General features: G+C 46.6%; 1 protein-coding gene across 1 annotated transcript in view; it reads right to left on the minus strand.

Annotated features, from left to right (window-relative positions):
• Window positions 1-227: 227 nt before the first annotated feature.
• Window positions 228-12,986, minus strand: part of CD101 (CD101 molecule) — a 34,427-nt gene continuing 21,668 nt past the window's right edge. The window contains exons 7-9 of the mRNA XM_030869172.3: window positions 12,061-12,471; window positions 8,827-9,222; window positions 228-1,139 (exon numbers count right to left, since the gene is read on the minus strand). Of these exons, the coding sequence (XP_030725032.1) occupies window positions 904-1,139; window positions 8,827-9,222; window positions 12,061-12,471 (1,043 nt within the window). The 3' untranslated portion in view covers window positions 228-903. The remainder of the gene's footprint in view (window positions 1,140-8,826; window positions 9,223-12,060; window positions 12,472-12,986) is intronic.

The following is a 12,986-nucleotide window of genomic DNA, read 5'->3' on the forward strand; positions in this document are numbered from 1 at the left end:
GCCCCGGTCCGGGAAGATCCCACATGCCGCGGAGCGGCTGGGCCCGTGAGCCACGGCCGCTGAGCCTGCGCGTCCGGAGCCTGTGCTCCGCAACGGGAGAGGCCACAACAGTGAGAGGCCCGTGTACTGCAAAAAAAAAAAAAAAAGTTTTTCCTTAACAATGACTTAATAAGTCTTATGGAGAAAAGAAAGAAAAAAAAAAAAAGGAAAGAAAGTCAGGCTACAAAATACCTTATCCTTTCACTAAAGAACCAATACTGATGAAGCACCTACTATGCAGAGCTTGCTCGTCAGTGGCGTTTATAGATGGGATGAGGATGGAGTGGAGGAGAAAATGGGATTTCTGCCTTGAAGGAAGCCACAGTCTGATTGGGAGGCAGATTTGATGTGAATGAAGGGCATAGTCCCAACCCCTTTTCCTTGCTGGCATCAGGTCCTTTCCTACATGTCTTATCTGGAGGCAAAATGTTACCTGGAGCCAGTGTGGCAGGACCACTGAGTGTTGTCCAGGGAATCAGTGACATAAGAGAGGGAAGCATCGCCCTGGGCTCTGCCGTGGGATCTCATTTAATCCCCAGCAGCTGCGTGAGGGAGGCACTCCTCTCCTTACAGATCTATGGACGCAGAACCTAAGCCCCGTGAGGTGTGGCAAGCGGAAGACGGTGTAACAGCGTCACCTAGCTCCTGTGGGGGATGCGATGGGTAGATGAGGTGACACGTGAAGAAACACTTAACGGTTTCTGGCACCACATACGCGCTCAATAAATGTTCCCTCTGAGTCCTAGGTACCTCGCCCCAGGCCGCAGACTCAGAGGAGGACAGAGGCAGGGGGCACTCCTCTCCTGGTCAGTCCAGTTTCAAAGTCCGCACTCTTTCCACAGGGCTGCAGGCGCCTCTCGGGATTCAACTGTCTTCACCGTCCTCTTCCAATCTGTGTGTGGTCCTGCTTCCAGCCCTTTTCAGGTCCACCCAGAGGGCCTTTTCTTTCTGTATGCTTAGGCTCAGAGTTGACAACTTCCTGGCCTTGCAGTACAGGCAGAGGAGGGAAATGAACAGAAGGATGAGCATAAGGAAGGGGCAGATGAAGAGGAAATAGAGTAAAGGTGCTGACGAGCAGATCCTGGAAGGAAACGTGGGCTCTGCGACAAAAAGGAAGAAAATAAAGAGAATAATTAGTCTCCAGCTTATTTGTACTCATCAGTTATAAACACTTCTGGGATTTATTGTTACAGGAAAATATATGTAAGAATAACGGGGCCAAATGGCAGTGTGCCCCTTAAATCACATGCGAGGAGCAAAGGGAAGGGAGCTGGGAGAAGAGAGCTCCAGGATGGCCTGTTCCAGCCTGACTCCCCCTCACCCAACAATTTCCAACCACCAGAGGTTCCCATGACCTACTTAAAACGAACAGCCAGAAAGAAAAACAAAACAGAAAAAAAAACCTCTCCTTTAATCTTCTTTCCTCAGAAAAGATATCTATAATTCAACCCTCGTTCCCAACTCTGTTGCCGGTCCTGAATTTTTAACTGAGTTATTCCCACTGCTGCTTCTGAAAACACACACAGACACATACGCACGCGCACGCGCACACACATGCTCTGCACTGTCCTGATAAGAACAACAGCAGCTACAAGTAAGAAGCACCATCCCTTCCTGAATCTCCAAACTGGTCTCACACTCCCCCACCCCCATTCAGCTCCTTTCCCCTCTTGCTCTTACCATCACCTCTAACTGGCGTGCTCACTGCACCATATCCTCGAGGTCCTACTGGCCTCACTCTCCATCACTCCAGCCTTCCACCTCTCCTCAGGCAGTTTTCCTCTTCTTTCTATCCTCTTCTCACACATGCCTTTGTTTAGACCTCTTTCATCCCCTTTTAACCATCTTTGTCATCACAGTTACTTGAGTAGCTCTGACAGTGTCCTTTGTTTCTATAGTCCTTGCAGTGCCTAGCACATGTGCCTGATAACGTTTGCTGATCTGAATTAAACTGGATTCACTGCAACCACATGGGCAAAGGCTACTATATAAAGGCATGCTGAAGCATCTGGCAGCTGCAGTCCGAGGGGAAGTGCTATCAACACATGGACACACAGCAGCCCCCGAGGGGTTCCTGGCCACACAGCCAGGGAAGCAAAGGCGAGAGAACTGCCAGTGCCACAGGCTCCAGGAAGCAGTGCCTCAGGTGACTAGTCAAAGGACAGGGATTCAGTCTCTCGATGCACAAAGACATATGCTTAAAGAGACACCAACTATTAAATGTAGTCTTCTGACTACATTTGTTTATGACAGGATATTCAAAACCAGGGCTCTTCTGAAAAATCTGATGCTAATAGTAGCTGTGCTTTTATTGGAAAACTGTAATGACCTAAGCACTTTCTTCTTCAGAGGTTAAGCTGTAGGATTCATGGGATTACAGACGCTTAGAGATGAAGATGACAGGTTTAGAGGTCATTGCGACCAACCTCATGCTGCAAGAATTCCATTTTTTTTTGGCATTGCAGATACATTTTGCACACTGAAGGACATCTCTTTGTGGGAGGTTAAGAAAGAATCTAAACCTGTGTCCAGCTCCTGCATTGTAAACTCCGGGAGGAGAGGGCCTATGTCTTACGTATCTTTTCCCCTTGTGCAGCACTTTGCTCATAGGTCATCAATGGAGACTAAAGAATGAGTCAATTGTGTGAGTGATTTGCGCACACAGGAACCCAGGAGTAGCTATCATCATGTTACCCAGAGTAAAGACCATCACTGAACGTTAGCCTGGCAGCTCTGAACAGGGCTGGCAAGGAGCTACGGGGGTTTGTGGCCCGGTTCTTCTCTGGTCTCATTTATATTCTCCACCCTAGATTTGGTTTTTGTTTTTGAAAGGGTGGGCAATGATAAAGATAGATTTTGAATTCTTTCTCATCTCCTCTCCACATCCTACCTGACCCTTCTCTCCAAGGCCCTGGCTTGACTACAATATTTCTCCCAGGTCTTACCTGAATACATTTGAAAGCGTATGGTTAAGAAGGAAGTGCAGACTGAAATGCTGAAAGAGAATAGAGCTGGAGAGTGGGTAAGAGGTCTGGCCTTGCTACTTCACACTACTCCTGTGCAGAGTAGGGATTGAGCACCTCCTATGTCTCAAAGAGAGCTGGGTTCAAATCCTGGCTCTACAACTTACTGCTATTGACTTTGGACAAATTACTTTTCCTCTCTCTCTAATCATTAGTTTCCTAGTCAATCAAGCGAGGATAATAATTTCTAGAGTTGTGATGAGATAATGCTTAATAAAGCATGAAACAGTGCCTAGCACATTTGTTGAGTCAGCAAGAAATAAATATCAGCTAGAAAGCTACTAAGAAAGTTAGGAAAATCATAGGTGACTTTTTCCCAAGAGACCAGGCAGAAAAGAGGGCTGAACCTGATGATTCCTCACTCAGGGACCGCAGACTTGGCCGTGTCCTTCCACAGCCAACGTCTCTCCCTTGACTCTCTGATCTCCCTGTCCCCTGGGTGGGTGGGTGACATTCAGCTGAGAGTCAAATGATTACTTGGGAGACTCTGGCTTCCTGTTCCAATCACGAGAGGCAGAGAACCGGGAGGTAAGAGTCCGCGGCACCCGTGGGTCACCATTGCTAGGATGGTGGTGTGATGTTGGGGGGGATGGGGCCGGCACACAGAAGGTGGAAAGAAACCTGGCGCTTGGATTTTCTGCCACTGAGACTCTAACCTTCCGTGTGAAGGGACTGCCAGAGGGCTTGACTATCTAAATGGGGCTGGGCTTCGAGCAATCTGCCATCCAAGGACGACAAAGTGCGCCCTTCGCAGTGCCGAATTGGCCAACAGCTAGAAACTGTCAGTGCTTCTAAATTACCTCTCCTGGGAGGGCGGTGTTTGCTCTGGATCCCACAGTCACCATTCCCACCATCTGCCTCTCACCCGTATCTGGATTAGCATTAGTGACATTCAAAACCATTAAGGTTTGGCATTTTGAAGCAATCTGAGTAAGTGCTCAGTGCTCCAAGTACAAGGTCTGTAAGGAAGAGCCAGAAGTATAATGAGAACACTGCATCACAAGGTTGAGTTTGTAACTTGCTTCTACCCCCAGCCAAACACATCGTGAGGAGCGTTCCTTTCCGATATTACCCCAGAAATACCGACTTTAGGAGAAGAAAGGTGGAGGATGATGAGGGGGCTACCAACGCACCCCCAACCCCAGACTTGGGCAGCTGACGTGCCAGGTGTGGCCGTGTGGGAGGGGTGGCTCCTGCCAAGAACTGAAAGCAGGATTAGGTAACCTGATACAAGCGCATCCCAGAGTAAGTGAGCCCCTTACAGCATCAGTTTCAACTCCATTGAAGAGTCGCTTGCTCATTTTTCATCAAGCATTTGTTGAACCGAGCGCTATGTGCCAGGCCTTGTTGGAAGCACCGGGGTAGCGTTGATAAAATAGCATGTTCTCTCCAGAAACATCAGTGTGATAGGGGCATATCTCCTTTGAGAATCCACTTTCTAAATATATCCTTACCCCCCAAAAGCTGGGAAATAGTGACAAATACCATTCTATTACAAATAATCCAGTCCCCAGAAAGCTTTATAGCCTTGCCTATTAATCACAGAGAATTCTCTAGAATGAGATACAAAAAGACTCAAGCAGCTGTAGCCCCCGCTTTGGCTTCGTCATAGCTAAGGAAGTAAGATGGAGAGGAAAAATGCAAGGTGCGTTCCACCAGGGAAATACCTCTCAACTTTTCTGCCTTCACAGGATCTATATGCTTCACAGTTCTATCAAGTAGTCCTAAACTAACCCAACCCAGAAGTGCCAAATAAAGGTGGTAGAAAACCATTTGAGAAGTGAGAGTTGGTAGCCTATTGTATTTCAACTGGCCTTTATTCATACACAGGCTGGTCCTGACCAGGAGGGCAGCTACACGGATTCAGTATTTGAGTACTGTTTCTGTGCCAAGCACTGTGCTAGTGCTGAGAACAAGACATTCAGTCTTTGCCTTCTCAGAAGGTATTGTGTGGCACTGAGGATGGATGTTACACAGGTGGGATGACTAAGAAAATAAGCTAAGTCACTGAGAAAGTGGCAGTTCAGTTGGTTGGTGAATGATTAGTAGGTGTTGATCTGGGACAGGTACCAGGAAGGAGCATTCCAATCAGGAGGTGATATAAGTTCACTCAAGATGTTGGACTGGGCTTCCCTGGTGGCACAGTGGTTGAGAGTCCGCCTGCCGATGCAGGGGACGCGGGTTCGTGCCCCGGTCCGGGAGGATCCCACGTGCCGCGGAGCGGCTGGGCCCGTGAGCCATGGCCGCTGAGCCTGTGCATCTGGAGCCTGTGCTCCGCAATGGGAGAGACCACAGCAGTGAGAGGCCCGCGTACCGCAAAAAAAAAAAAAAAGATGTTGGACTGTCAGTCATAACCATTCTCTTCTAATCTTCCTCTTCTTCCTCTCTACTGGCTCTTTTCTCTCTAGATGTAACAGTGCTCAAGTCCCTACCATCTTCAAACCAAAACAAAACAAAGCAAAGCTTCACTGCACCTCTTGCCATTTGCTCGTCTTCTCTCTTTCCGTTTACATCAAAGCTCTTGAAAGCATGAACTGGATTTGATGCGCCCACTTTCTCCCTGCAGTCTGACTTTTCTCACTATTTTTCTGTAACTGCCCTATATTGTTAAACCCAATGGATATTTTCCTATTTGGGTCTTAACTGGCCTCTTTGCACTAGTCGAGTCTGTCGGCTCTCCCGACTCTTGATCCCTCCTGCCTTTGGTGTCTGTGATACCACCATACCCTGGTTCTCCTCCTACCTCTAGGCTACTCCTTCCACTCTCCTTCACAGGTTCCTCTTCTGCAGTCCCCCGAGAAATAGCCGTGTATCTCAGGGATCCATCCTTGGGCATCATTATAGGCCATAAGCTGATGATTTCTAATCTATAACTCTGGTAGAGATCTCATTTGGAGATCCTGAAGTTTATTGGACAGATCTCCCTAGATGACTCACTGGTACTCCAAACTCAATTCCAGTCCAACTTATTCAAAATTGAACTCATCTTCCCCTTTAGTCCTTTCTCCTATATTACCTCATTTAGTGACTGTCCCCACTATCCATCTTAGGCCAGAAACCTGGTATTCATCCTCGATTCTCTTCTTCTGCTCATTCACCATCCACATACACCTAATCAGCCTCTAAATCCTGAAGACCCCATCTCCTAATATGGAATGCAGAATGCCTGTCTTTCTCTCAGCCCTCACAGGCACTGCCTTAATTCAGGCCTTCATCTTGTCTCACCTGGGTCCCTACAATCAATTTCAAATAGTTCTCCCTTCTCTGTGCCTACCTCCCTTTCAATTCATTTTTAACACTGTTCCCAGGAAGAGCTTTCTAAAACGCAAATCTGATGTGTCACTCTCCTGCCTGAACTTGTTCAACGACACTCTGTAACTTCCATGAGAAAGCTTATCTTCCCTAGCTCCAAACAAAAGACCCACTTGACATCTGTACCCGTTCCATCCCACTAGCCTCCTCTCTTGCCATCCTACCACAGTTTCTCTGATCATCTAGCATATACTTTCCTTTTCCCAAAACATGTGCCTTCCTTTTTATAGGCCCCATACTCTGGGGAACCTTTCCAGATCTCCTCCCAACCCAGCTCTTCATCCCAGCCCTGCCTCTGCTCCTTCCTTAGTATCCTGAGACTATTTCTTTCATGACACGTATCATGTTGGACTTTACTTCCCCACCAGACTCAGCTCTGTGGGAACAGATTCCATAATATATTTTTTGTGTGTCCTCAGAAGCTCATATAGTTATTTATTGAAGAAATTAAAGTATTTTATCACATAAATAGATATATACATAGGTAGATGTGTGTGTGTGTGTGTGTGTGTGTGCGCGCGTGCGCATCGCTAGCATGTTTGGAGTTATAAGGGGAGAAGGAGGTAACGTTTGTTGAGCACTTAGAGTACGCCAGGGACTGTGCTAGATACTTCATATGCATTTGTACCATAATCCTCATTTTATGAGAAAGCTGAGTAACCAGGGTATGACTTCATAGCTAGTAGGGAGGTGATAGAGCTGCAATTTGAGACTCGGCTTGTCTGATTCCAAACCCTGGGATTTTTCATCACCCACACTGTCTTTACAACTACCAGAAAGGAACAGCCAGGCAGAAGAAGTGAGATGCTATATTATACAGATTTACTTGGGAACACTTAACTGTACTTATAATGAAAACCCTCAGGTTCTCAAGGCACAGGCTTTCCAGCTCCTTCAGTTGTGAAGAATACAAAGACCATTCAGTCTGTAACATTTTCTTTCCAGAGTTGATCTTTTTAAAAACTTTACAGCTGTTTTATAAGACTTCCACAAAGATGAACAGTATATATATGCTTTGAACGATCCCACCTGTCTCAGAGGAGATGTGCTTTTTAGCCACAGAATATACACTTTTTACAGTTATTATCTATTTATTCTACTGCATAAACGGCTGAATCTACAGAGCCTAGGAATTCCAGTGGGAAAACATGTATGGAATGTGCTCAGGGTGGGGACTTCCTATAATTGTTGGAATGGAAGAAAAGCTGATAGGAAGATAAATCCTGCCTGGATACTTGGGAGAAGAATCCTGCTGAAGAATAGTCAGGGGACGAGAATGATGGACCCCAGCGAACAAGTTAGATAACTCTGACTTCCACTCTAGAAGCCTTGCTGGGGCTGGGATGCAACTGTCCCAACTCTGAGAAGGTACCATCCGTTCTCAGTAGCCCTCTTTCCCTCCTACAGACTGTCCCCAAAGCTAGCTGGTGCTGTAGGGATGTTATCTTTATTGATCCTTTCTACTCCTCCTGGGATGGGGCAGCAAGACCACACCTCTGCCTCTCCAGTGACCCTCTCTCACTGTAAGTTTAACCTATAGCTCACCTCTCGCCTTATCCTTAAACCCCACCAGAAAGAAATGGCTCAGAGGATGAGCAGGCTACAACATCTACTGGCTCCTTAGTCACCTGGGAAGATTTACTGGTCTGGCTGGAGGAATTTTTGCTTAATGAATGCCTGTTACATGCTTGGCATCGCACTGGCTGGAAGGAAGCCCTCTCCTCCTTCACGAGCTCTTGCTCTACACACCTCCTAAAGCAGGATAAGTTGACCTTCCCACACAGAGAAGGGTCACCCTTTGGCCAATGGTCTTCAAGCAGCTGTCTTTTTGCCAGAGCCTGTAAACAAGTTCTATGGGACACACTTCCTCCCTTGATGACTTTCAAGGTGCAGTCAGGAGAGGCACACCCAATGACTATCACGACCAAAACTCCCATAGTTTGTTGAACACATCAATAAGAAGCTTGTCGCTTATTCGTTGAGAAAGGCTTTTTTTTTGTTGGGTTCGTTTTGACTCAGGGAGCATGTAGATATAGCTGATTTTGGTTCAACCAGATCAAACACAAAGTCACCATGTCCCTATTGCTCACCTCACTCCCACCACAGGTCAGCCTTCTGAGATTGGAGAATTACTCAAGAGGTAAGGATGTCTGCCTCCAACATTATTTGGTTATTTAAAGGGATACAATGTTGATGGCTTTTTTGTTTAAGAGGGAAAGTGGGGGAGGAGGTCAGATGCCCTTGACATTTAAACGTCCATGCCAAAACCTCAGGTAAACTTGTCTGCCCAAACTGAGTTACTGTTGAGAGAAATGGCGAAGTCATTTTCTTTCGGGAATCTGTAAATTGTTTTCAGTCTGAAAAGAAGCAAAACATAGCTGGGTGGGAAAGCATAGGAGGGGAGACAAAGATTCTCCTGACCGCAAGCCATGACAGATGAACCGCTAGTTACCTGAAGGCAGCACCGTGAGCACCACACGCTGTGACTCGTCTGATGATTGGCTGACCCACTTGCTTGGGTTACCGTGTAGCTGCCACTCTGCCACCCTGCACCAGTACATTCCAGCATCCTCCATCTCCACTCGATGTATCATCAGGACAAAGTCTGCAGGGGATGAACGGTAACAGTGCAGGCGCCTCCTGAGCCCCTCTTCGCCATACTCCAGCAAGCCGTCATGCTGCAGGTGCACCAGCATTTTACTTCCAGAATTTTCTCTGTTCCAGTACCACATCACAGAGAACAGGGAGGCTGGGCTGCCCGCACTCTCCAGGCTGCAGCGGATGGCCACCTCGCTGTGCTCGGAGGCATTTTTTGTCCCGGACACTTTGGAGATGCGTACCTTACTTCCTAGGAAATAAAATGGCGGTAAGTTCGAGAAGAACCCAGATCTTAGATTGGACACCTCCTCTGAAAAGTCTACTTCTCATTGAAGGGATGCCATCTTATAATTTTTAGATATCAGGTCCTTCATCTTTAACACTTTTCCTTGACCCTTATCCTTCTTCCATATTTGCCAGAACATTCTCTGCTATGAATCAAACCAGCCACTTCCCTTCATCAGTCTGCCTCTTGCCTGCTGGACCTGACACTGAAAACCACCCAGCTTTGTCGGATGTTCTGCCCTGCTGCTTTTACTTCTCCCGGCTCAGCTCTCCCTTCTGCTTCCCAGAAAGGCCATTCGAAACTTCCAGCCCGCCCCTCAAGTCCCATGTTCCACCACTACCCGTTTTTGTTTTTGCAAATTACCCTCCTCCCATACACTGGATCTCACCTCAGGTATTAGACGCAGGGAAAGAGGAGGTTACCCAAGAGACTGAGCATTTTCATACATGTGTTAGAATATCACTCAAGGAGACTATTTACATTATTGGATTAGACTAAGTTTTAAACAGATTTTGACATTTACTTTTTTAAAATGTTCCCCTTTTAACTCACAGGTGAGGACTTGGAACGCTAGAGTAATCACACACAAAATAAATTATAGTATGCACTAAATTTTCAACTCTACTACAAACATATTTATTGATCTATCTTTAAAAGAACATCTTTGTCTGATCCTACATTCTTTTTTAGCTACCATCTTTACTCTCTCTTTCCCTTTATAGAGAAGCATGTGAAATATTAGTTTACATGGTACTGCCTCTGCTTCCTCACCTCAAGTTACTCCCTACTTCATTGCCATCAGCTTTCCATCTCATCTCTAGGCTCTGGCCGAGGTCCCCAGAAAAGGCCCGATTTCCCAGCTCAAGAGACCTTCCAGTCTTTTTTGTCTTCTCTGCAGTTTCTGTCACTGAAATCCATTTTCTTCTGATATCCTCTCCTCTTTTGATTTCAGAGAAAGCATCCCTCCTACAATTCTTACGAATCCTTCTCAGTATCTTTCCCTGGGGCCTCTTCCTTAACTTACTTCCTACACCAGGGTACACAGCTAGCTACTCCCAGCCAGCCACACACAGCCCACAAATATGTTTTATTTGACATCTTCAGTATTTTAAAAGAATTTGAATTCATTATGGACATTCCAAAATGAGTGACGTCACCAAAAAAAGATTTTAGGCATTTCTTGATAGACTAAAAGATTGAACAGCACTGGTCCCACGTTTCTGAATGGGAAGCGCTGGCTTGAGCTAAGAAATGGTGCGCACTTCTTAAAGGGGTGGGCACACACTGTCAAGATTCAGCTTGGACAACTGGGAGAAAGGGATGCCAGCCACCCAGATGGAGAATGGAGTGGCCATAAGCCTTGTGGGATGGCCAAGATGATAAACACCATCATGATGATTTGGGACATAAGGATGATTTGGGATATGCTGAATGTGAGGCTCTCTGGGTCAACCAAGTAGAAATGTGCAACAAGCAGATGGGTAGAAAGGCCCGGAGCTCAGGAGATGGGGGCTAAGCATAAAATCTTAGAGCTGTTTCACTGAAGGTGGTAGTTGGTACCGCCAAGGTGGGATTTAAGAGGTTTTGAAAGGCACAGAGAGAAGAAAAATGGTCTCAGGTATCCCTGATGAACACCTGCATTGAGCAGGGAGAGGAAGGGCATGGAGAAGGGCGGCCAGAGCGGCAGGAAGAGACCCTCGTGCTCAGCTGCTACTTTGCCCCTGCTGCTCCCAGCCGACTGCGAGCTCCTTAAGGCTCTGCCTTCTTTATCTTTGGATTCCTAATTGCCTAACACATAGCAATGTTCATTATAATCTTATTTTTTGATGTTACACTGAAAATAGAATTTTCAGTGCCAAACTAGATTAACTTATTTGCATCGTGCTTTTGGATCTTGGCCAGCTCCCAAACCTTAGCTGTGAGGTTCATTTAATTTTAATCAACATTGGAGGTGACCTAACTAATGCTGACAGATCTAATCAACCCTGCCCACATTTAGACCACGGCACTCTTAGACTAATGCAAATGAATGGAACTTCTATTTCTTTTTTTTTTTTTGGTGGTACACGGGCCTCTCACTGTTGTGGCCTCTCCCTGTTGTGGCCTCTCCCGTTGCGGAGCACAGGCTCTGGACGCGCAGGCTCAGCGGCCATGGCTCACGGGCCCAGCCGCTCCGCGGCACGTGGGATCCTCCCGGACCGGGGCACGAACCCGCGTCCCCTGCATTGGCAGGCGGACTCTCAACCACTGCGCCACCAGGGAAGCCCTCTATTTCATTTTTAAAGATCTCCTGAGGAGGAGGAGATGCCCTCAGTAAGCCATTCCAGCAGGTGACTACTTCTATTTGCCTTATGTTTAGGCAGCCAAACGTTGAACAGCAGTCTCTCCATACAACCCTATAGAGTTGGACAGTTTCTGTTCACAGTGGGAGAAATATGCTTTGTATTACTCTCTTTCTGCCAAATTACAGTAGAGCCCCACTGGAGTGACACAGCTTGTTTTACAGAGAGCTGGAGATACGATACCCTGGGTCGCTGCATAGACCAGCCTGTCAGGCTGAGAAGCAAACCAATCAAAGGGATCTTGCTCCCATCTAAGCTTCTCCAAATCTCAGCTTGACTCAAAGGGACCCCCGCCTGCTCTGGTGGGCTATCCAGTCCTGCAGTCACTGTGCAGGTGGGCACTATTCCTATGACTGTAGGTCATATTTTTACCTTCATCTAATCACTCCATAGAACAGCTGCCCAAGAGAAGACGGCAATTCTACAGAAAGATGAGTGAGAATATACTTGCAAGGTTTACCTGTGGGCCTGAGTTTCAATTCTGTTAGACCTGACGTCTTTTCTCCAAGCTTGTGCCAAGTGCCATTTGTAGACCAGAGCCATTCCTCCACAGCGCAGCGATATTTGCCCTGATCGCTGTCTTCCACGTTCAGAATGTGTAGCTGAAACGAGTCTTGGGAAACTTTCTCGGCGTGGAATTTTTGTTTTCTCCATGCGGTCTGAAATTCATCCCCGTATTTTACTACGTGGGTTCGGTCCATTTCCAGGATCCTCAGCCAGGTTGCATTAGTGGACGTGGCAGAGAAGTACCAAGTAACAGCCAACCGAAGGTTTCCAGTGGATTGGCACAGGATGTTACACTCTATGTCTGTGTTGGAGTTGATGGAGATCTCTTGGACTTGACTACTTGAATTCACTTTCAGCTTGCTCTCTAAATTAAAAGAATGGTACCATTACTTTTGTTACTTTGCTAGAAAATAGAACTTTAAAGTAGAAGGGACATTGGAGGTTAACTAGGGCCATACCTCCTACACCCATCAAATGTGTGAATTCCCTCTTCAGCAGCCCCACTAACTGCTCATTCAGCCTTTGAACAACTCACTAACTGACAAAGCACCCATTCCACCTTTGGACATGCTGCCACCAGAGGACTCTTTCTGATATCAAGTTGAATTTGACTTCTCCATAACTTCCATCCACTGGTCCTAATTCTACCCCTGCCCCGGAGGCGTGGGATAGGGAGTGTGGGGCAGGGAAGAAGTGTTATGCAGAAAAGCCAATCTCTTCCACATGAAAATGCTTCAGTATTAGATAACCAACAAGGACCTACTGTATAGCACAGGGAACTCTGCTCAACATTCTGTAATAACCTAAATGGGAAAAGAATAGACACGTACATGTATATGTATAACTGAATCACTTTGCTGTACACCTGAAACTGACACA

The sequence above is a fragment of the Globicephala melas genome, chromosome 1, assembly GCF_963455315.2.
Source record: "Globicephala melas chromosome 1, mGloMel1.2, whole genome shotgun sequence".
NCBI lineage: Eukaryota > Metazoa > Chordata > Mammalia > Artiodactyla > Delphinidae > Globicephala > Globicephala melas.